Source organism: Carettochelys insculpta, chromosome 6, assembly GCF_033958435.1.
Source record: "Carettochelys insculpta isolate YL-2023 chromosome 6, ASM3395843v1, whole genome shotgun sequence".
Classification (NCBI taxonomy): domain Eukaryota; kingdom Metazoa; phylum Chordata; order Testudines; family Carettochelyidae; genus Carettochelys; species Carettochelys insculpta.
In genome coordinates, this window is record NC_134142.1 from 110,685,766 (window position 1) to 110,709,263 (window position 23,498).

The window sequence follows — 23,498 nt, forward strand, 5'->3', positions numbered from 1 at the left end:
CACTGTCCCTGGTACTTTGAACAATATCAGCACCAGAGTGTTTGATACGTCCTGCCCCTCACACCCCATCACCTCTGGTCCCTGGAAGGGGGGGCACCCGCTGAGTGGCTCACGCTCATGTGATCCGGTGTGTTTGTATTTGATGAGGGAGGGGGCCGGGGCTAGCAAAGCTTCTGCTGACTAGCAGATGGCAGGAAGGGTGACATCATAGGCTTGATTGTCCTACCCCATTATTCTTCCTGACAAGCCTCCCGCCTTCCTCGCCGGTTTCCTGCTGACAGAGTTGGAAGCTGGAGAGACGAAGGCACCAATTTTCCCCTGTGCTTTTCTGGGCCTGGGGGCAGGAATGTCCCACACGCACACACCACCTCCAGCGCTGCCTTGCGCTCGCAGGCTGCACTGCCCCTCTGGGTCCCTGGTTGGTGCTGGCACTGGGCAGTAGGGGGAGGCCCTGCCAGTTCAGACTCCCCATCTACTATAGGGCAAGTTCGCTGTGGAATCCACCTGCCTCCTCTCTCTGAGGTAGACATGGCTGCTGGTGGAGGGGGTCAGGTACCCCCTTCCACCTCTGGGCCACCAGTTTTCCTGCAATTCAAACACCTGATCACCCTCCAGCTTTAGGTTCTCTGCCCGGCTGTCCCCATTCTGCTCTCCCCACGCCTGCTTTCTTTCCCTTCCTTGCTCCTGTGGTAAGAAGGCTAATGGTCTTGGCCCTTTTATCTTAGCACCCGGAACATTTCCTTCTCCTCCCCACCCCACTGTACAAACCCATTCAGATTCTCTGCTTTGGGTGATTCCCATGGATGAGTAATGCTGGCACCTGGCTTTTCTTGTGAAAATGTCAGGCAAAGGATGCCTTGATTGGACAGTAGGCACTGGACAGTTAAAATGGCTTTTTCCAGGACTTGTACTGAAATGTGCGTATGGTTATCTTGGCCTGCTGGAGTGAATGCAAAAAAGAAAGACCATATCTAAACCATAGGCTCCTAACCCCATGTGCTCAGCGGGCCCACCAGCAGGGCAGGATTCTTTTGTCGAGGAAATAGGAGAAGTATCAAAGACCTGCAGAACTCATGGCCTGTTAGTCAATATCCAGCTCTGCTCCCAGAGCTGGTTGCAAAATTGGGAATGGAAATGTTTTCTGGTGGAAAAAGAAATGGTCATTTCTCTAAGCTAGAAGGTTACCAAAATGTTGAACATTTACAGTTTTTCAGCAACAAAAATTTAATTTTTAAGGGGAATTTGTGCTAATTTTTTCCTGGGAGTGGGGTGATGAAAATGTGATTTGTTTTTGGAATTTTTCACAGGAAATATGTAGCATTTTACAGCCGGCTCCATCTGCAACCCAGTTCTGAAAGGCAGCTGCCTCTGGTGTGGAGCTGCAGTAGCAGTTAAACAATGGTTGCTCTTGCGTAATGTTGCCATCTTTTTTGAAGGGCTTCTGAGGAAGTCACTATTGTGTTAGGGGTGATGCATAAAGGGAAGGCGGGGATTATTCTTTTGTTTGCACTGCCTGCACCTTGTGAACTGAGGCGGCACTGCTGTTTACTTTGGTACAATGAGTTACTCTTTTGAAGTATTTTTCCAGGTATCAAACGTGTTTGGATAATACCTAGCTTTCATGTAGCCCTCTTCATCTGCAGCTCCAAGCACTTCACAACAGGGATGAATATTGTTATCCCCATTTTATAGAAGAGGGAAAAACAAGGCAGGGAGAATTGAAGCAGCTTGTCCAAGATCCCCAAGCAGGCCAATGGCAGAAGAGTGCACAGGTCTGAAGCCCTCGTCCAGTGTCATTCTGTAATCTAAATCAATGAAAATGTAGTTGCTTGGGTTAGGAGCTGTCCCAACTGAAACTGCCAGGGGCATTTAGGTCTGCTGTGCTCTGGTTCGCATTGTGGCTTTGATGATTCTTTACATACTCCGTTTTATCTGAAATCTGGAGCCTCCCTTGCCCCCAGCCATAAGTGGTGGCACCAGCTCAGAAATGACTTGCAGGGAAGCACCAGTTACACCTGAGCATTTGGTGGAGCTCTGCTCTGTACGCAGTGGTCTGACCTCCCTCCGGGTAGCTTGTGAGAGCTGGCAAGGTTGTGCCCAAAACAGTTGCAAGAATCCATGCACCTCAGTCTGAAAAAGGATCAACCTTCTACTCGGGTGCTGAGAGCAGTGAAAACCAAACTCACCCCTGAAAGTGTTGTTTTCAGGCTTTTTTTTTTTTTTTTTTAAAGAGGGTGGGGATAAAACAGACAGGCTCTTGTCTGATTAATTTGGCCTCTATCCACATAGGCTCTGAGTGCAGTGTGTGATCTTTCCATTTTAATGCATTTGTTCTCGCGACACTCCAGAGGGGTAGGGAGATGCTGTTCCCCATGACCTCTGGGGAAATAAGACACAGAGTGAATAATCGACTTGCTCAGGGTCAGGCAGGGAGTCTGTGGCAGAGCAGTAAATGGTTCCCCAGGTCCCCCAAGTCTTATGCTGGTGCCTCAACCTCTAAACCATTCATCCCCTCAGATGAGAGTTCTCAACACAGGAAGAGGAGGGATGTGAAGATTTCTCATGGAGTGCTGCAGTACCCCATTGTGCGCCCAGCGCTGGGGGTCTGACCCCTGTCCAGGCACTGGCAGGACTAATTCTTATCCTCTTATTATGCTTGTGAAGAGCAATTCCCCCTCCCTCTTCAGCCAGCCAGCCAGATTATTGCTGGTTTAAATAAAAATCCTTAAAGAAGCGTGTCCCCAGATGACTTCCAAAGGCTTTATTCTCTCCCCCACACCCAAAGCACTGATCAGCGTCCCGTGAGCTGGTTGAGAGATCTCTCCCAAGCCAGGCAGAACAGCCCCGAGGGAAAGACCCCACCAGAGGCCCCGCCCTTTGCACCAGCAAGTGGGAAGGGGGTTCAGTTGTATTGCAGTGAACTGTTTGACGAGGAGCAGCACCTGAGCCTTTGTGCTGAGGAAAAGGGGCTTGAGCATGAGACTGTCTGGGGGTGGGAGTGGGAGGCAGAGCCCCCACAGCTCTGTCCTCTGCAGAGGTGCACCTGAACGCTGACCTAAAGTGTTTGCTCCAAGCTGGAGTGAAAAGGCAGGTGGACTCCTCCGAGCAGGAGCCCTTGTGAGTCATGCTTAGAAAGGAGGGTGCTTGGAGGGGGTGGGTGCATTTTTTTTTTTTTTCCCCTCTTGAAGGTTTCATAAGCCGGCATGTGATTGCAAATTTCCATCCACTCTGGTTCCCTGAGAAGGTCCCAGCCCGGATCACTTAAAAGTCTGTCTGTGTCCCCGGTAGATACAGTACAGCAGCCATGTGATCCTGAATGCCCAGTCCAGTGGTGTCCTGCTGGGGCCCCCTCCCGTACACAGCAGCACAGCCTCCTGCTCCTGAGGACAGGGGTTGCTGTTTAGTCAGGATCTGAACAGACATGGCTCGTATTAATGGTGTAGCAAGAGTAAATTCCCGGTCTCCCTAGCCTGTCTGACTGGTGGGCCCATAATTGAACCCTTCTGCATCTGGGGCCATCAGTGTGGCTGCCTGTAATGTGTGGAACTGCATTAAAACGGCCAGTTGTAGCAAATGTCTCCCAAACTGTGGGGAGTCTCCATTGCCTGGGGTTCCTCAGGCAGTCTCGAGAGACAGAGAAGTAGGTTCCTCCCAATGGTCCCTCTAATCTTTCCCATTCATGTGTGGAATTAAATTTTATGTGCATGGAGGCATGTGCAAATGTGCACCACCAATAGAAACACACAGCCTAGCTGAGGGCGCTCTGCTCATCGGCTGGGAGGTGTTGGAATCTCACCTCAGTGGCCGCACAAACGCTTGGTTTACAGGTAACACTGGTTCTTCCTCTCTGAAAGGGGCTGACCTTCATCTGGAGCCAAGGTGTGGTGAGGAAGGCTGTAGATTGCTCTGTCTGAGCTACTGAGCTAGCTTGGCTACTAGGGGACAGGTGTCCAGGGGTGATCACACATTCGTTGCCATGAATGGTGCCTAGTACAAGACACCGTCTCTGGTATCGGCTAATGACATCTAGGCCCAAAGACGTGCCTGTGAGTATCAGCAGTTGGAGGGATGTGGGAAGGTTAGAGATCACTGATCTGGTTTGCAAGCTGGCACTGGCCCTCGTACATCCTGAATTACTGTGGGAAGCCTGGGGTGTGAGCACTCAACCCCTTCGCAAAGAAACAAGCAGTCCTCTAGCACCTTAAAGACTCACCATTTTATTTATTAGGTCACGAGCTTTCAGGGGTAAGACCCAGGACCTAATAAATAAAATGGTGAGTCCTTAAGGCACTAGAGGACAGCTTGTGGTTTTGTGACTCAGCCCCTTTGGCAGTGTCAGATGGGATGCATTCTGGCAGTGGATGGCCATGGTGATGAGTCCTGCAGGCAGAGCATCCTTCCATTTGCGCTGTGACTTTGGGCTGTCAGGATGAGGATGGGATACACCTTGCTCTTCCAAAGGTTTATCATTTAGCATGAAATGGTTAGATAGCCCTCCGAGCTCGCTGACACCTCTGCAGCACTGGGTCACCTCCCCGGCAGATGCAGCTTTCTCTGGAGAGTGTGTTAGTAGGAATCACCTCCTCTTTGACCCTTGTAGCATTTCCTCCAGGTTTGTGCTTGCTCACATAGCATCCATGTAGACACTGCTCTTGGTTTCAACCCCTGGCTCCTCTATGAACTTTCCCTTCAGCGTGGGTAGGCCCAAAGATGATGTAGACAAACACAGAGTGTCAGCAGCCTGTTCTACTGTAGACAGCACTCATGCTGGCAAGGCTAGGCATGGCCAAGGTAACTCCCCAGGACTTTTTCATCTCACTTCTACCAGTCTCCGCAGCCAGGAGTCCAGCGATTCCCACCCTCTGGCCCACTGTATGCTTGCACAAAGGTTCCATCTTTGTATTATTCCTTTTAGTTGTGCTGGGGAAGACTCTGCCTGCCTTATGAGCTTCTTCACTGCAGTGGTATGAGAGGTGTTACAATTCCAGTAGCATGACCCGGCTTTATATATCAATCCAGCTGTGTCCCTTTGCCCACTGCGGCAGTCTTGGGCACTGGGGACAGAAGATGTGCTGATGTGGACCAATGTCCCTGCAGTTTTATAAAGGTGCAAAGCCCCGTTGAGTTGGGTAATTAAGGCAGCAGTGAGACCTGCTTAATAGAACCTGCTGCTGATGGTCAAGACAAGCCTGAACTGTCTGTCCTCTGTTCCTACAGGGCACCAGTTTGGGGTGAATTTGTCCCTGGTTGGTGGTTCCAATGGAAAAAAGATTTATTTATTTATTTATTTATTTATTTATTTATTTTTAATGCATTTAAGAAAGCTGGCCTTCCTGCTAGCCTGTTTTCGAGCTTTCCCCTGGCAAAAGCAGTGTGTGTTTATCGCAGCTAGGCCATGCAAGGCCAGGGCTTGTTTGGCATTGATATTGCCTGAAAGCTTATAATTTTCATAAGATGTAAACTGTGTCACATTTGTCTGCTGTTGCCCAGCAACCCTTCAGCAATGGGCAAAACAAAGCTTCCCGGTGCGGAGAAACACTAAATCCTATTGCGAGATAATTTGCCTGGCGAGCAGGTATCTCCCCTGGGGGCTCTCTGCACTTGAGCAGACACCCTGGTCTGCGAGGGTGAGGTATCTGGCCTGTGGTGGGAGGTCCCCAGCTTGTTAGACAGGAACCTTTTGGAACATTCTGATGCGGCGGTGTGGCCTGATAATGGGCTCCGGACAAGATCAAGGCTATTGACTGCCTTGGGAGTAGAGGGACGTGTAGTGTCTGTCTGGGTTGGGGGGTGGGGGGCACGGGCATTAGGAAATGGGCACAGAGCCAAGCAGCCATGCAGTGGTTTTGTCTGTCACCAACCACCCACCCTGTGTTTTGTTCCTCCTCCCTGCATCATTGAGCACTGGGAGTTGACCAGGATCTCAAAAGAAGATTACACTAGCATGGCTTGTAACGTTGTTACGGTAGCAGCTTGAGGTGCTCAGCTGATGTCATGGCCCTGTTGTGCTAGGTGCTGTGCAGTCATTGAGCAAGAAACAGTCACTCCCCATTCTTACAGTCTAAATAGACAAGACAAAAGAGTTGTTCGCCCCATTTTACAGTGGGGGAAACCAAGACCGAGGGGGGTTAAGATGTTTGGCCAGAGTCATACCGAGGCTGTGACTGAGTTGAGGCTGAACTGAGCCCACATCTCTTGAGTCCCAGTTCAATGTGACTACAACACCATCATTCCCTTCCTTCACTGCTGGCTTTACTAGACAGTTGACTGTCCAGGAAAGTGGGCAGCCTGTGAGTCTGAGGTGGGTGCCTGAGGTTTTAATGCCTGTCTTTGCCCTCTATTTGCAGCATGACATTTAGAAACCACTTTGCCTCTCTCTGCCTCAGTTTTCACATCTGTGAAATGGGACAACACTGTCTTAGCTGAGCTGGATGTTGAGAGACTCAGTTAGCATCTTTTCAATGCCTTGAGCAGCTCAGATGAGAGACGCTGTAGAAAACACTGGCAACTACGTTCCTTTGGCAGCGCTGTTTAATGACCCAAATCCAAATACCGCCCAAGTTCAGCTGAGCCTTTCACTGGCCTGAGACAAGTTTGTGAAAGGAGAACTTCCCACCTCAGTAACAGTATAACTGGAACCTGCAGCTGTTAGTCAGGGCAGGCCCGAAGTGTCTGTAGTAGTATTACTGAGGCGGGAAGTTCTCCCTTCAAACCATTTCTAAGGTTTTGGATTTGGAGGATGCTGCTGTTGCAGGCCAGTGAGAGGCTCTACCGCGCTTGGGCTGTATTTGGGTTTGGGTTATTAAACAGTGCTGCCAAAGGGAGGCAGATAACTTTAAAAAAAAAATCCTGATCCAGATCCTTTGCTGGTGTAAAGCCATGTAGTTCCCTTGAAATCATTGGAGCTATTCCAATCTATGCCAGCTGAGGATTTGCCCCTGTAGTATGAAACTCTGAACCTATATTCACAATAGTTTCTTAGCTTATTAAACATACAAGGGACCTCCTGAGAGGTCAGACCTCCTAAGGGGCCCATTTCCCGTTACTTTTAATTACAGTTCAAGTAACTTCCAACATCTCAGCTTGAAAGCCCCTGGTCCTTTTTCTCCCATTCATGCAGTCTTCTTACCTTTTCCATTGTTCTGCCCTGACTTCCCTGGGCCAAGCTAGGAGGTTAATAATGCTATGATGTCTGGGGTTCAAATTGTCACCTTGTCTGGGGTGGGTTGTGACCAAGAGCACCCTAGTTTTGACAGCCTGCCCTGAGGTTGGCAGACGCACTGACCTAGTGAGAAGCTCTAGATTTAGATTTCACAAACCCAGTCAGAAATGTGAACTCCTGGATCACTGCAACACAATTACAGATAAACTGGGGTGTCCAAAGCAACTATCTTGACAGCCAGGCAAGCTGTGAAGGGTCACACCAAAATTCACCAAATATTCAGGTTTTCCCCCCTTCTAAGAGACCTGTCTCTTGTCCTTGATCCCTTTGTGCCTTTGAGCAGGGGAGCAGTGGCCCCGGCTCTGGATGCCTGGAGAAATGAGATCACTAGTATCACAGAGAAAAGCAAACTCCTCACACAGACTCTATAATCCTTGCCTGGTGCCATGGGTTCTCTGTTAACCTGCTCTTGGTCTGTAATGGAAAGGGCTCTTCTTTCCCTGCACCCCCCAGCCCAATCTCCAAATCCTGTGGTACGCTGTCATGCTGGCCTCCTTCACAGCTGCTGCTGCTGCCTACTGCAGAGTGATAAATGTGCCTGGCCCCAAAGAATGGGAGGCTGCAAGCTCGCAAGGCAGGCGTATGCCACCTATCAGCCTATTCAGCTGGAGCACTGACCCGTGGCACTGGTGAGGATTCTATCTGCCTTTAATGCTTTAATTTTTCATTGGGCACGGCAGCTCCTGGCCGTGCCTCACGCTCACTCTGTAATCCTGCCATCGACTGGGCACCGTGAAACTTCTTGTCAGAGTGGTCTCTTCCCCTCTCTCAGACCTCCCCCCTGAGAGCTGGGGATAGGCTCCGTCGGCCAGGGTAAGCCCTGGAAGCTGGCACACCGCACTGGTGCCCCTAAATGCACTGTGGCATGGGATAGGAACAGCAGCTGGGTCTGTACACGGGTTGCTGCACAGAAAAGTGCATGAGAAAGTCAGGCTACACTATATCTCTTCTTAATCTGCCCCTCACCCCACCCTCTGGCCTCTCTACTGTGGGAAGTCCCTGTTAGGAAACCCTGGGGGAAGGGGCAACAGGAGCCTACAAGGCAAATATGGCGTGGAGCTGTTGCCACAACTTGTAGTCCAGGGCTAAGCTTGGCCTGCAGAGCTTAGGCGTCAGCTTGGTGAAGCTCTTCTGACAGAAGTGCTTGTGAGAGCACAGGGCAAATTATAATAGGTTTGTGTTGTGGTAACACCAGGGCATGCTAGGTGCTGAACACACATGTAGTGAGAGACTTTGCCCCAAGGAGCTTAAAGTCTAAATGAGTAGGACAGACAAAGGATGGGAATGGGCCCAACTTTCCCAAGGTGGCAGAGGTTAAGTGACTTACCTGAGGTCCTACAGTTGGTCAGTAGCAGAGCCAGGGATAGAACCTAGAGCTCGTGAATCCCAGACCCAGGTCCCCTGGGACACACTGCTTTGTAGTGTGGATGTTCCCAGGCTGGGGGGAAAAGATTTATATGTGGGTGTGCATGGGAGGCTTGGGCATTGGGTGCGAGGAGGGAGGCTAGAAGGTGGGATTTTCAAAAGCGCTGACGATAGTCCTGACTGCTCTCACTGGAGTCCATGGCAGAATGTCCAGTAACATCACTGGTGGTGAAGTTAACTCAATGTAGAGTGAGTTAGAACATCCCAACCTTCCTGTACGTAAGTGCTGCTAGCCTAGGGTGTGGAGAGTGAAGCAGCCTCATTTAGGATGCTTAAAACAGGACAGGATAAAGTCCTGCCCAGGCTGAGAAGGCAGGAGCAGGGCTGAGGCCAATGTCATTGTTATCTGGTTCTTCTGCCTCATGTAATCTGTGGTTCCCATCTCTCACGTGTGATAATGGAGGCCGGGTGCATCCTTCTCCATGTCCATTCAGCACAGGCCTTCTCCATCCAACTGCCTCAGTAGATCCTGAGACATGACCTACAGAAACTATCTTCTGGGAGCTCGGTGTCTGTGTCTGTGCAGCTCCAGGTTTCTATCGTAGGCTGCAGACCACTTGTGAAGGGCCATCCTCGTCGGGTGTGAGTGGAGGAGCCAAGTCTTCATGCTCCTTCCATACAGAGGGGCAAAGTTAGTCAGCTCCTTTTCTCCCTCCCTCGATTTCTAGCTCCTTTGCTTATCTCTTGCTCCTTCCCCAATCTGGAGGGACTGTCGTCTCCTGGGGTGTGGGCAGCAAGAGGATTTGTTCTGTCCTATCTTAGTCTGGGATCTCTTCTCCAGCACAGAAGCAGGAAAGCCTCAGTGACATGGAGCAGCTCCCCATGTCCCATTTCTGGGTCCTCAGCTACCTGCCCCCTACCTGCTCTAATGATCTGTTGTGGTGGTTCCCCCACAGGTGGAGGCAGAAGAGCACCAGGACGTGGTAGTCTATGACCAAAGTACACGGGATGTGAGCTGCTTGGCTGCCGACAGTTTCCTCTCCATCCTTCTGGGCAAGCTGGACAGCTGCTTCCATAGCGTCTCCATCCTCACAGGTAGGAGCTGGCTGGGATGCCATGAAGAATGGGCGGCACCACTCCTGAACAGGGGCAGGGAGGCTGTCTGCCTTGAGTATGAGTGGTTGGGACCAGCGTTTGTCTCAGGGCTGGCTGCTAGCTCCGTGGGATGCCTTTAGGGGACACTCTTGGATGAACTCTGCCTCCAGAGATGGAACATCCTTAGAGGGTGTGGTGGCACTAAGAATGTAGACTGGCGGTGACGTCATACTTGGCAGTGGCTGGATGCTCACTGCCATATCTGCTCATGTCTGCAAGCTGGTCTTGGAAGTCTCAGCCTGTAGGGCTATAATGGGAGACTTAGACCTCTGCAGAGTCTCTCATTCCAATGCCCTTCTCAATCAACCTATGGAAGTCTAACATCTCACCTACCACTGGAAGGCAGCCACTTCCAGAGTGGAACCCAGCAGTCATTTAGTCCCACAGTGTGTCCCAGGCAGGAAGGGAAGGATTCTAGGACAGAGTAAAGTAACATCACCGCAGCTGAAGAGGTGGAGGAGGTTTGAGTGAAGTGGGAGATGATTTACCTTTACAGGAATGTGGTCTGGGCACCAGGATTAAGGCCCTTTCTCTTGCGCTGGGATCTCCTTCCCCAAGTGCTCAGAGCTCCTGCTTGAGATTCGCTCTTAAAGAGAGCACTTGCTTGTAAGGGGCTCAAAACTTGGGAGTTCAGCAGCCTGAGAGAGGGCAGGAGTGGGTGTGTTCCCTGGGGACACAAGCCACACCCAATATGTGCATATCGGAAAGAGCCAGGGTGTGGTTCTGCTGCCCAGCATCCTTGCTGACATGCTCCCTAGTTAGCAACGCAGGACTGTCAGGTGTTTGAGGGGGCACCTCCCCTCCTGGCTCAGGAATGGAAAGTGATATGGACACACTTGCGTGTCCTGAGGCGTTCAGTGCGTAGGATGGGTGTGTGTTCCCTGGTACCGTACACGCCGGCCCATTTCAAACGTGGATCATGCCCTCTGCATATTCTCCAAGCATTGGTAATGTGGCCCAAAAGAGGGGACTTGCTAAAGTGTACTTACTAAGATAGGGAGGATGGAAGTGAGCAAGAGGAGGGAGCTGTGGGGGTGGCTGGCTCAAGATCAAATTATCTGGTAACAAAATTCCGTGAGTGTGTTTAGGGCCTGTATTTTGTCATACACAGGCAGAGGGATTGTGGAATCTGAGCAATATGAGGCCCAGTTTTGTTCATCCACGGCTGTTACTGCTATGGTCGTAGCACAATTTCTCCAGAGAGACCATTGCACTGGAAATAGAATACATAATAATGGGAGAAAGCAGGTGGGCTTTTTCTTCCTCAAGCCCATCCTAGGGACAGTGTGCTGCTCACTTCTCCAGTAACTGCTGTGTTCCGGTTACAGGTTTCTACTGTACTCGAACCTGGACAGAGCCCCTGTCCACATTGCTCAGTGAAAGGCAGCTAGCATTCTGCCGGGGGTGAGCGTTACGAGGCACAGCCGGTGCTGCTTTGCCCCATCTGTGTTTGCGGCTGTGTTTCTGGAGCCACCTGTGAGCTTGCAGAAGTCTCCAGCACCTCTTGTACTTGGGCTTCTGAGCAATGCACTCTTGAGCTATTTGCCAGCCCTGCTCAGTTGTGCACTCGTTCCTGTGTGTGAAGCCACCTGGGCCTGTGTTTCCCAGGGAGCTGTCTCTTGGGAACCACAAGGGCCAAAGGATGCACTCGTTTGGCTTGGCTGGCTGTGTTGTGCAGTCCCAGGGGAGACCTGCACTTCAGGATGGCTTTGGGAGTGGTGCGTGGTATATCCAGTCGCTAGGCGGGTGATGTTGGCCTCTGTGGAAGGACAGCATGGCAGCCTGTAACGTTCCCTGAATACACCCACACAGCTACAGATGACAGTCTTTCTCCAGATGTGGAGATAGGTCTCCATGGCTGCTGCCTGTGCAGCTCAGGGTCCAGCTCCCCATGCTCAATCTCCCCTCCTTTGATATTCACATTTATACATCACATGCTATGAATGAGTCCCATCCAGGCTGACTTAATTTGCTCCGTAACACTGGGCCTGCAATTAACAGGTAACTTCATCCGCTGTTGTATGTACTCTGGATTCTGTAATATCCACTCCAACCCATCTGATGAAGTGGGTCTTACCCACGAAAGATCAAGACCTAATATATTGGTTAGTCGCTAAGGTGCCGCAGGACTGCTTGTTGTTTCTAAAGTTGCAGACTAACACGGCTACTACTCCTCGGAGGCTATCTACACTAGGCAACTAAGTTGATTGCAGATATGCAATTGTAGCTGTGGCAATTGTGTAGCTAGAATCGACGCATCTGCAATCGGCTTACGTGGCTGTCTTCACTGAAGAAGGTCGACAGGAGAAACTCCCCTTGATCTCCCTTAATCCTTGCACTGTGTGAGGAGTACAGGGGTAGACTGCTGACCCTGAAAGGTCAATTTCGTGCATCCCTACCAGTTGTGCAAAATCGAACCCCAGAAGATCGACGCTGAGTGGGTTGATCTTCCAGGGTAGTGCAGACGTGGGCTGAGAATGATTAGACGTCGGCGTCTGGTCCACGTAGTTCCCCCCAGTAGAGGGCAGTATTGCCCATCCACACACAACAGCTCCATCCCAGCTGGGCAGACACACACAGTGCTTCTGGACATCAGGGCAGCTGCCACACCGTCGACAGGGAAAAGGGTTTGCTGCGGCTTTTGGCCCTTGTGCCTTGATCCTCCCACTGTCTAGCAAGAGGTGGTCCCTCTGCCTGCTACTTGGAGCCAGTCCCGCAGCAGGAGCAGCCAGCCTGACTGCAGTGCAACAGAATAGCCTTGCTGCGGAGGGAGCCTGGATGGGAGGATGTGGGTGGAGAGGGCAGGGAGGTTGTTGAAAGTATCCAATTACCTCTCCCCAAATGAAATCATCCACCCCATGCTGCTTAATGTTGAAAAAGTGAATGAATGGCCAGGACCCCTTCCAGAGCTCCTCTCATTCTGGCGCCTCTTAAAAAAAAAAATAGAACAGGGAAGGGAGGGGGGATTCTTCATTCAGAAAAGGAGGGGGTGGAGGGCTTATTGTTGGAATGAATCGGCATCGCTGGGGACTGTTATGCGAGAAGCAAGAGCACACGAGAGCAAGTGTGCGCGATGTTCTAATTATAGCCTCGCTGCCTAGTGAGCGCTGCCGTCCCAGCACTGGGACAAAGCTCAGGAAAAGCAGGGAGGGAAGGCATGAATGAAACTCTCGCTCTGGCAGGACAAAGAAGGGGATCAAGAGATGGTGAGCGGGTGTTGAGAAGGTGAAAGCTCCTATTCATTCTGGCAACTAGGAAGGCCAGGCTGCCTGGCTTATTTGCCATCTTGCAGCCGTCCTGTCTGTTCTTCATTGCCTGGGACCCAGGCGGCCTGCACCTGCCCTGCGAAACATGGAACATGTAAGCGTGCTGCAACTCAAGCTGTCTTAGTGCTGGTAGGCACCACCCTAGCACTGATGCCAGGTTCCTGCTAATTTTTTTCCATCCATGTGCAGAATAAATTTTATGTGCTTTGAGGCATGTGTGAATATGCAGCACCATTAGAAACACATACCACTGACTGTGGGCACTCTGCTAATCAGCTGGGCAGCATCTGAATCTCTCCTGGGTGGGTGCCCAAGTGCTTGGCTTAGAGGGAACACTGGTTGGTTCCTTCAAGGTAAAGTTCTGGGTTGGCAACCCAAGTAACAAGAACCATTTTTTCCAGTTCAGTGAAAAGCTCAATAATTCAAGAGCCACAATGCACGTGAACGCATGATGATCCTTAATAAATAGCATCAAACCGTACTTTTTGTAACCCCTGTTTTAGGAACAGTGCACAATGATTTGGAATGTGGTACTTGTTTATTGCAGGATGTTCACAGAATTTTTACATATTCTATTTCCTCACAATTTACATGTGTGTCAGTACCACTGGTTTTCTGACTTTCATTCCCAGCCCTCTTCTCTCTGGAGGATGCTAGGGGGAGTTATCCAAGCTTTTGAGATCACATATAATTTGCTATTTCAATATGAGTTGTTCTTTTTTTGGACTTCTAGATGTTCACCATTTATTGAAAATAATCAGTTTTTTAAAAAGTTTTCAATTATAGCATTGGGACCTGCAAAGAAGTCCTTAAGGAGCTGCAGAGCTGCAGGTTGCAGACCCCTGTTCTGGTGGTTAAAGCTGGGTTCTGTTCCCTGCTCTGCTACTGGTGTGCTGTGGCTTTTGACAAAAACCGTGTCTGTGTTGCGCCCTGTGCAATATGAATGAAAATTGTGAGCACCTTTGGAGGAGTCAGGTTCAGTTCCATGCTGGCCAGACACAAAGGCTGCATCTGGTTGTGGAAACAATATTGCAGTTGCAGGCTTTTGTCACAAAGGACAAGTCTGTGATAAATGAATGTCCTTGGTAGACTGAACCGCTCTGGGATCCACGGGGCAGGGACTGTGTTTGTACAATGCTTAGCACAATGGGGCTTCAATTTCAGTTGAACCCTCAGGTGCTAGTGACATAGGGAGAAGAAAAGCAGGCTTAGGTTCAAGAAGAAGGTTTCGATTGTACCAACACATAAGTGACTGGTATGTGCAAGGGAATAGGGCATCCGGGCCACCTGGATGTATAGGGAGAGGCTAGGAGGGAGCACCCCATTTAATAATCAAAATGTTGGCAGGAACACAGTGGGGGCAGTACACCTCGCACCCCCAGATGCTACCACATGTCACCTACATACAAGGGGCTTTTAAAACCAGCCAAGCCACCTCCGTCATTGCTTCGGAGGCAGGCGGTATAGTAGAGCACAGGGTGGGAGGGATATGAAAGAGGTCCTCTGGCCAAGGAGCAGGCGTACTGCTGCATCTTGGACAATTCACCCAGGCAGTGAAGCCCAGCTTCGAGGAAACAGCAGTGACCCCTGCTGCAGGGCCTCAGGGCCTGTTTGCATCTCCAAGGTCACTGCGGCATAGAGGAGTGCAGAGCCCCACGGACATGGCGTAAATAGAGGAAAAGAAACCTCTTTTGCCAGCATCTGCAGGAGCCAGCTCAGTCAGTGGGAAAGTGACAGGAGCAGCCTCCTTGCCAGGACCCTTAACATAGCAGCAACACTTCTGCTTTCCCAGGATCGAAGAAAAGGAAGTTTGGCAGCTAAACGCGCTGCAGCTAGCCCAAAGCATCCTCTGGAGCAGAGACCCAGCGGCAGCCACAGCACAGTAATTATTGCTAATGCTGCCCCATTCCCAGATGTGGAGTCCCTTGCATCTGCACTGGTGACCTTTCCAGCTCAAGGAGACATGCCAGCGCTAGCTTTGATCATGCTAGTGCACTAAAAAAAAAAAGCAGCCTTGCTGCGGCCGCAGGGGTGATGGGAAGGGCTGGCCACCCTGTGTACACCCCCAGGGTGTCTGATGGCATTGGCATGGGAGCCCTTGCTACACTGTTACTCTTAGCAAGGCAGTTACATCTCACCCAAGTGCTGGTCTCTCTGCCCATGCTGGAAATCTTCACCTTTGGTTCCCATACAGATATCACAGGGGTGGTTGAAAGGAGGGGCAAGCAAAGATATGATGGGGATTAAAATTAAGCATTGTGCTAATTGACCTCTTGGGTTATTCTGGGTCTTGTATGTGAACCATAGCACTGACTTGTTCCCTGCCTCTCCCTCCGGTGCCAATTGTGTGTGTGTGTGTGTGTGTGAGAGAGAGACAGACAGACAGACAGACAGACAGACTCTCCCCACTGTTGCCCTCAGCACAGCCACTCCTTTTGCCCACTCTCTGTCTATAAATTTAAACTCCCTCCACTCCCTGGCAGCAAGTAGGAGGTTCAGTCCTGTAATAGGTCTGTTCAGTAGCATGGCCAAGTCTGGCCCTGTGCCCTTCCAGCTCCCAAGCAAGAGCTCTGTACAAGAAACTCTGGAAAAGAAGTTTCAGGCAGCCGAAGGGGAGGTCGAGGTAGGGAGGATGAAGTGTGTGTGTGTGGCAGGGGTGGGGGGGCATGTTCCCATAAGTGGCTGGTAATTGGCCGGCTGAGGTTTTGGCAAAGCCTCTCTTGCTTCTTTTGCTGTGGCATCGTGAGCTGCACGCCCTGGAGCCTGCTGGTTCGCTAATGGGAAGCACAGACCACTAACATGTGGAAAAAAGGAACCAATATGTAGAACACTGGGTCATGGCTGCTGAGTTTTATATGGAAATCGTGACTCAAAGCTCCAGCTGAAAACATTCAGGCCTGGGGTGGGGGGTGCCGAGTGCAGGCACGCACATGCAGTTTTCTCCTTCCGTTAATGTGGGCTGCAGCCAGCTATTTTAGACGCACATTAGCAGAGCCTGGGAGGTCTGAGGAGACGAGTGTGCTGGCCTTTGTGCAGCGCTCACGCCAGCATCAAGGTGCTTCATCAAAAGCATTGGCATCATCCACATCTAGCTCTGGCATAAAGGAGAGCAGAATCAGGCCCTCTCCCCTGCTTATGTATACGGTTTGGTAGTTTGCATAGGAATGTAGCCTCAAATCGAGGTTTGGAGCCTGATTCTCATCTTGTTTGTGACAGTGTCAATTCAAAATCATCCCTCTGGCTTCAGTGGTTATACACTGGAATGAGTGCAATTAGAGACATGCCAAACCCCTCCAGTGGGAGTCCGTTAGGGGCTTGCTTTGCTGCATATGACCAGCTCTTTTTCCATATACGATTGCTCATTCTCACTGAACATTTAGGGGTCTCTGCTCCTGGAGGTTTTAAGCTGCACCTTCTCATGCAAAGGCTGGCCTTGTTGCTAAGGTACTGGATTTGGGCTCAGGAAATCTGTGTTTCAGCTGTGCTGCACATGTCCTGTGTGATCACAAACAAGTCTCTTCATCTTCTGCCTCCATTCCCCATCTGTAAAATGGGTATAATCCGCCTCTTTTCTGTTTGGATTGAAAGCTCATTAGGACAGTGATTGTTGCCTATACAGTGCTTAGCAGAGTGGGCTCTGAGTCCTAATTGAGGCTACTTGGCAGTACTGTAATATTAATAAAGATGATCCATCTATGGTCAGCTAATCTCACTTGCCAGACCATCTGCCTTCAAGAAACTGCAAAAGAAGAATCCCAGAGAGACTGAAGAGGGTAGAGGAGAGAGAATAAATGCATCCACTGATCCCTTCTCATAACAGGTGTTTTTGTCTTCCCTGCTTGTCTAGTGCTGCAGCAGGCATGGTTCTTTTCCAGAGGGGTAAAAGACATAAGCCAAGGTTTTCTGCAGTGACCTGTGATTCTGGATGCTTTCCTTTGGGGACAGGGAAGACATCTTTTAAAGGGGCCTGGATTTCAGAGGGAGGGCTTCCTGCATTTTGGGCTCCTTTAACAGGTCTCAACTAGGGGACCCAAAGTCATCCATCACTCTTGAAAAATGATGGCTTGTGGACCTGATTTCAACAGCATTCCCAGTCGAAGTCGATGCCCCCAGAGAGTGCCAATGCTGTGATTTTATTTTGGGGTGTCCAGTGTCTTTCCATGCTTGGGGCTAAAAGAAGAAATAGCCCCTCTTTCTCATGGTAGCTTAGTAGCATGTGCTAGGAGGCAGAGGTTTATCTGCTGCATTTCAGAGTGAGGCTCTGAGCAGTTATATAAGGATGGCTGAACTGAGCATGCGTTGGCATAGACAGAAGCTCCTTGACCTTAGTCAGACCTTTGCATCTGTTTATCAAAGCCCCTGCTGCTGCTCGTCCAGGGCAGGTGGAATAATTGTTTAAAATGGAGTAAAAGAAAGCTAAGCTTGTCCCAGGCACGTGGCCAAGTGCAGAGGAACCCAACCTATGTCCTAGCCTCAGGACTCCAGATGGGAGACTCACCCACATGGTGACTCGTGCTTTTGCATTTGGATCAAAACTACAAATGATATTAACCCACCTTCCTCCATCTCTGCTTTGGTCCCTTCCTATACATGACTCCTTAGTGCCTGCATCATGCTGGGGTGCTATTCTGCATCCCCTGGGGAGTAATGTGTTTTTCCTGTTGCTTTTTGGAGATGATGGGAGCTTCGGCCTCTGTTCCCAAAGAATCACACTTCAGTCTGTGCTTGAGGCTTTGTCTGCACTGTGGATCTTGGCGATTGGTGGCTGCACCCAGTGTAGTTGCCTGGGTGTAAGCCCCTGTACAGAGGAGAAACTTATATGCTATGTTTTGCACCAGTGCAGCTTGCCTTGCTTTCAAGCAGGGTTTAGCCCCACCTGTACAAATGACAGCTTGGCCCATCTGTTTTAGGAGTTTGTATTCTGGCAGCTATGCAGGAGACTGTATGCAGAGTAAATCCTTAATGTGGACAAGGGCTCCACTCCGTGCGGGCTCGGATTCTGTTTTGTCTCAGCAGTCGTAAGTCAAATCGCATGGGGTTTATTTTCTGGATCAAGGGGCACAAAGGAGACTGCTAAACTCATTGCACTTGTGACACCCATGGAGAAGGGCTATCGAGAGCGGCTCTTGATAAGGACTAAAATCTTCTCATTGTGTTCTCACACCAGTGATTCACTCTCACTGGCACCATTACGTGGCTGGAATTTCCCTGTGGCTGACACAAGTGTAATGTGGTGCTAATGGAGCTTGCAGTAGTGTCTGGGACAAGAGAGGAATTCCCCTGTTATAGACAAAGACCTTTTGCTTCCCCAGCATGTTGTAGTCACTTGAGGATGCCTAGATTCTATTCCACGTTGTGATGCTGTGAGCAAATCGCTTCCCTCTCTGTGCTTGGGACCCAGTGTAGACCCTATGTCTACACTGCAATCCAAAACCCATGTCACCAAGTGTCAGAGCCCAAGTCACTTGACATACCATATGCTCTCACAGTTGGGCTCAGGGGTTGAAAATTATAATGTAGATGTTTGGGATGAGATGGAGACCAAGTGCTGAGAGCCTCCTCACTCATGAGTCTTAAACCCCGGGCTTTATGAGCATCTAGTGGCAGATTTACAGTGCTCAGCTCCAGCCCTGTGATTGAGTCAACTGACCTGGGCCAGGTGTGGCCATGCCTCCACTGGTCTTTTATTGCAGTGTAGACATACCGGAGCCTACCTGTGCAATGTAAAGCAGAGCCCTGCCCTCAATTCCTATACCACAAGACTCCTTAGCACTAGCCTTCTGCATGGATGTGCCCAGCTGGGCATGAAAACAGCAGCCACTGCAGATAGGCCTGGAAAGAAGAGTGGAGGTGATGGGATAGAGGACAGGTGTTCCTAAAGAGTTAAATGGGAAGGAAGGATGATTCCAAAGAGGCCAATGATGGGGGTGTAGAAGAATCTTAGAGTCCATTAGTCCCAGTCTTGGAAATCATCTGCTTGTTGCTTTCTTTTTTAAAGTATAAATAGTGCTGCTCGTTGCCCTCCATCCGTGGGAGCAGAAAGCCTGTTGATTTATATGGTTTTCCTGACATCACATGAAGTGGTGGAAAACTGAATGGAGCCAGCATTTTTCCTGCATTACGTAATGCCCCCTTCCTCCCCGTCGAGCTGTGCTATTTCAGCAGGAGCCTGACTGTTCTTTAACCTTTGTTTAGTTCAGCACAAACTCTTGCTTTTTTGCAAACTCCCTCTTTGTTTTTGTTAAGGGCTGTCGGTTGGTTCGGCAGCCACTCTTGGTGGCCTCTGAGCACAGGCTCTTGTATTGGAGGTCTTCATGCCAGCTGTGGGATTCTTGGGGCCTGGGCTATCATGGTGGGTCACCTGCTCCTCTTCTCTTCTCCCTTGGTGTGTACCTGGGAAGGATGGGTGGGATGAAGTGGGTCCTGGCAGGGTCCCATCTCAGTGTTCTCCCACTTTCGGATTGGCACTGGCATCCCCATGCTTGGGAAAGCACCTGGTTGCCTCTTCCAGGCACCCTGCATGCCTGGGCCCATGCTGCCGTCCAGCTTATTCTCGTTTGTGGTAACCCTTTCCTTTCCACAGATCAAAGAGCCTTGCTCCTAGCTGCCTACAGCCATCCCGCTGGAAAGTGAATCTGAAGTCCCTCACCTAACTAGGGTGAGGCGCAGGTGGATGAGTAACACAGTTATCCCTCCACAAGGAAAGAGGATTTACACTGAGGCTGCTGCACCAGCACAACCCCCTAGGGTGGGCATCCTGTGCTAAGTGAGCTGTACTACTAGGGTTTACACTGGGTGTAAAAGGCAGAACAGATCTTGGTGCTCGACAGATAAGGAGTCAATGAAGTCACTCCAGATGTATGTGGAGAGCCTCAGAGCTGTAGGGTAGAAGAGGGAAACAGCCAGGATGGTGGCTTTGTTTTTCATTTGGGGGAAGTGCCTGGATCTTATGAAGAGGACCCATAGGCCTTGCCTGCACTGTAGGTTTGCCCTACTTCCAGCAGCTGCTGTATGTGCTGGTACAAAGCACTGTAAGCCATACTTTGTGCCAGCGTTACGCAGAGGGAACTCCAGCTCTGTGTCTGTGCCTGCCTGCGCTCAGGGCATGGTGCATCAGCTGTCCCTGGTCCCTGTGCCAGGCTAGACAAGGTAGAACTGTGTTGCCCCTAGGATGAGAGGGGTTAGATTTTGAGGGGTGGGGAGGAAAGGTGTTCTTTCCCATCTTGTGCACTAACCTGAAACAGGCCTCACTTGCTCTCGGAACGCCAGTCATGAGCTTTTCGTCTGGCTCTGATGATGTGAGATCATCCCCAGATCCCAACTGCCCCAGTTCTTCAAGGGAGCCCTTTAAAATTTTCCAGGCCTGTTCTTTCTAAATTTGGAACCTCTGTTTACTCCCAGGATTTGGAAAGAATGTAGCAATATCAGCAGTGAGAAATCTCTCCTCTTCCCCCTGCCCCAGCTCTTCAACAAGTAGGTTGGCCCTGTTAGAGCTGGTGAGGGTGCCAGACCATGTGCACCCCGACAGCACAGGAGAGAGCCGGCATTTTCCACAGGAGCTGTGTAAATATTGACTCACCCTGTTCTTTGCTTCCTGCAACAATATAGATATGAGGGGAAGGCTGCAGGCATCCATGTGGGCTGTGAGGCACCTCAGGGTTGCAGCTCATGGTGATTTGACAAGCTTGCGGTCAATAGTTGAGTTGGTCTGTTTAATTGTTCCCTTTTTAGCCAGCTTGCTCAGCATGAGTCGGCCCTTCGCCTTGAGAAAGAGAGCTGTCTGAGCCCTGTCATCATTGGGCAGGTGCTGGTGAAATTGTGGCTGTGAGAGAAATAGTCAGTATGATTTATGGGGACTTTCAGAGGCCCTTTTTCTGAAGCTGCTAAAGAAGCTAAGTAGCCGTGAGGTGAGAGCTGAACATTAGGAGCTGGCTGGGAGGCAGGAAACAATACAGGCGGAAGGGTAAGAATGCAGGTTGGCCTCAAGGTAGCAGTGGGGCTTACATACCTCACTGATGATCTGAGAAATGGGATAATCAGGGACCGTTTGGCCCATTTTGCAGGAAGCACATGATTGTATATGTTGTTCAAGACTAGAGAGGACTGAAGAACTCCAGAGGGAACCAGCCAACGTCAGGGACTTGGGCAATACGCTGGCAGCTGAAATTCACTGGTGCTGGATAAAAGGGGCCCATCACCTGAAGGGATAGTTTGAAGTGCCCATCTATTTGCTGGGTTCTATACGCCTTTGGGGGGAAAATGAGCCAGGGCTCCCTGTGAGCAGCTCTGTGAAAATCTTGGCTGGTGGGTGGGGGTGGCAGAAAGACAAACAAGGTGTTAGGTGACTGAGGATGTGCTTGCAATGAATACGTGGAAAATAGGGTGGTGCAGTTTGTTTATATACACATATGGGATGTCCTCAGTTGGCATATGGTGTTTGGTGCTGGTCACCCTGCTTTAAAACAGGGCCAGGATAGGAATCCAGAAACAGGTGATGGAAATGATCAGAGGTGTGGAAAGGCTGCTGTGTGAGGCGAGAGTGGAGAGACTGGAACTAATGTCGTTGAGACAGAAGGTGGGTGAAGGTGCATGCTGGAGGTGTCACATTAAACAGACCAACTCCAACACGTTGGAGGTGTCAGAATAACCAGTGGGCTGGAGGTGGGAAATCCTGAACACACACGCTGGCTCACAGAACAAGAAGCAGGATGCACCCAGGCAATGTGAAAGGCAGCAGGTTTAAAATGAAAAAAGGCCCTTTTTTGTACAGAACTCACACACAGCTGTGTAACACACTGTGACAGGCATCACTGAGGCTAAGAGCCTAGCAGGACTCAAAGCTAGGATCACGGCACTTCTGGGGACAATAAGAAAGTTCCCACTGAGCTAAGGGTGGAAAAGTATAAACCCCCCTGCTTCAGGCCGTAAATCAGAAGTTAACTAATGGGGGAGAGGGGAAAGGAGGAAAGTACCAGCTGGGCAGGTTAGTCCATTGAGGACATTCTAGCACTTTCCTCGGAAGCCTTCAGTATTTGCCGCAGAGCAAGCCAGGACTCCAGACTGATCTGCGTGGCAGTGCGTAGGCAAAGCAGACTCAGTTCTTGTTTTATTTGTGAATCCAAGTGTGCGCTGCACAGTAGATCAGTGCCCTACCCTCTGAGCTCTTTCTCATTTCCACCAGCGCGTCGTCCTTTCTCTGGTTACTTTGGCAAGACACTTCAGTCCTTGGTAGCACTGATGCGCGCACACAAACCTGTGCTTGCTAACAGCTGGCCTGTGGCTGGCAGTGGCCTGTGACTGGGGAAGCCCCGGGGGTGACCTAGATCCGGGTGAGCAAACTTTTTACATTTGCAGTTAGCAGGGACACCCCCCAGCCCGTCTGATGTAATCCAAACTGACGGAAATATCAGTTATGTTCACAGAAAAGAAGAAAAAAAAAAACCTACCTTTCGGCACGTATAAGAAGAAAAGTTTGTAGAATGTAAAAACTTTATCCATCGGTATGTAAATGAATACACGGACAAAACAGTAACAGATTTCAACATTCTTAATGAGATGCATGAGCCTGAGACCCAGCAGCTGATCATGTTGCACCCACCTTATGAAATTTCATGCCCCCCACAAAGACCCTCCACCTAATTTGCACGCGCTGACCTAGATAAGCAGGTGATGGGATTACAATACTGTTCTTTATGCTGTGCTGCTCTCTTCTCAGTAAACTGCGCAGCATCATAGACAAGAACATAGATGTGTCTCTGTTGCACAAATTTTGCGGTGGGAGTCCCTCAGGCAACTGCTCTGCCAATTGAACTGAGAAACTTAGGGCACTAGAATTCTAATTTTAACTCTCAGCAGCCTGTCAGTTACTTCACATGTATGCCTTTAGGTACAGTAGCATGCTGCAACTGTCCCACTGAGGACTGGGGTCTTATCAGAGCTCCAGGCTGAGCAAGGATCAGGCTTGTTGGCACGTGGTTGGTAGAGCTCCAAAGTAAATCCAGACCATCATTTTGCAGGTAGCATTTTCTGCTCTATGTAATTATCAAACCAGTGCCCCTGTATGGTGCTGGGGGACATTGCACAACTGGGAGAGAGGGGATTCTACTCATGGTCATGAAAGAGCCAATGGCAATTTCTCACAAAAGGAGAGAGTTGTAAATCTGATTTCATGAACAGATTCCGACTTAGGTAACTCCATTCTGCCTGCCTGCCTCTCCCCTCCTCCAGCCTCTGTGTCCTGCTCTGAATCACTGTTGTGCTGCTTGGCTGCAGCACGCTGCACCAACTGCATCCTGGTGGTGCATGTCTTTATCAACGCAGTCTGCAAAATGCTTGAAAACCCTTCAGCACATTGTCTTTGGGGGGTGGGGAGGGCACAGATTCTAATTATTATTTGTGTCGTGCCTGGGAGAGCTAGGCATGCACCACGGCCTCGCTGTCCTGGGCGCTGTTCAGAAACAACCAAGAGATGATTCTGGCCCCAAAGAGCT

At 50.2% G+C, this 23,498-nt stretch overlaps 1 protein-coding gene across 2 annotated transcripts in view; it reads left to right on the forward strand.

The window, feature by feature from the left end:
• The window catches only part of DUSP8 (dual specificity phosphatase 8), an 89,649-nt gene that overhangs the window by 25,423 nt on the left and 40,728 nt on the right, over positions 1-23,498 (forward strand). For both annotated transcript variants that reach the window (XM_074997828.1, XM_074997830.1), the window contains exon 3: positions 9,544-9,682. In XM_074997828.1, the coding sequence (XP_074853929.1) occupies positions 9,544-9,682 (139 nt within the window). The remainder of the gene's footprint in view (positions 1-9,543; positions 9,683-23,498) is intronic.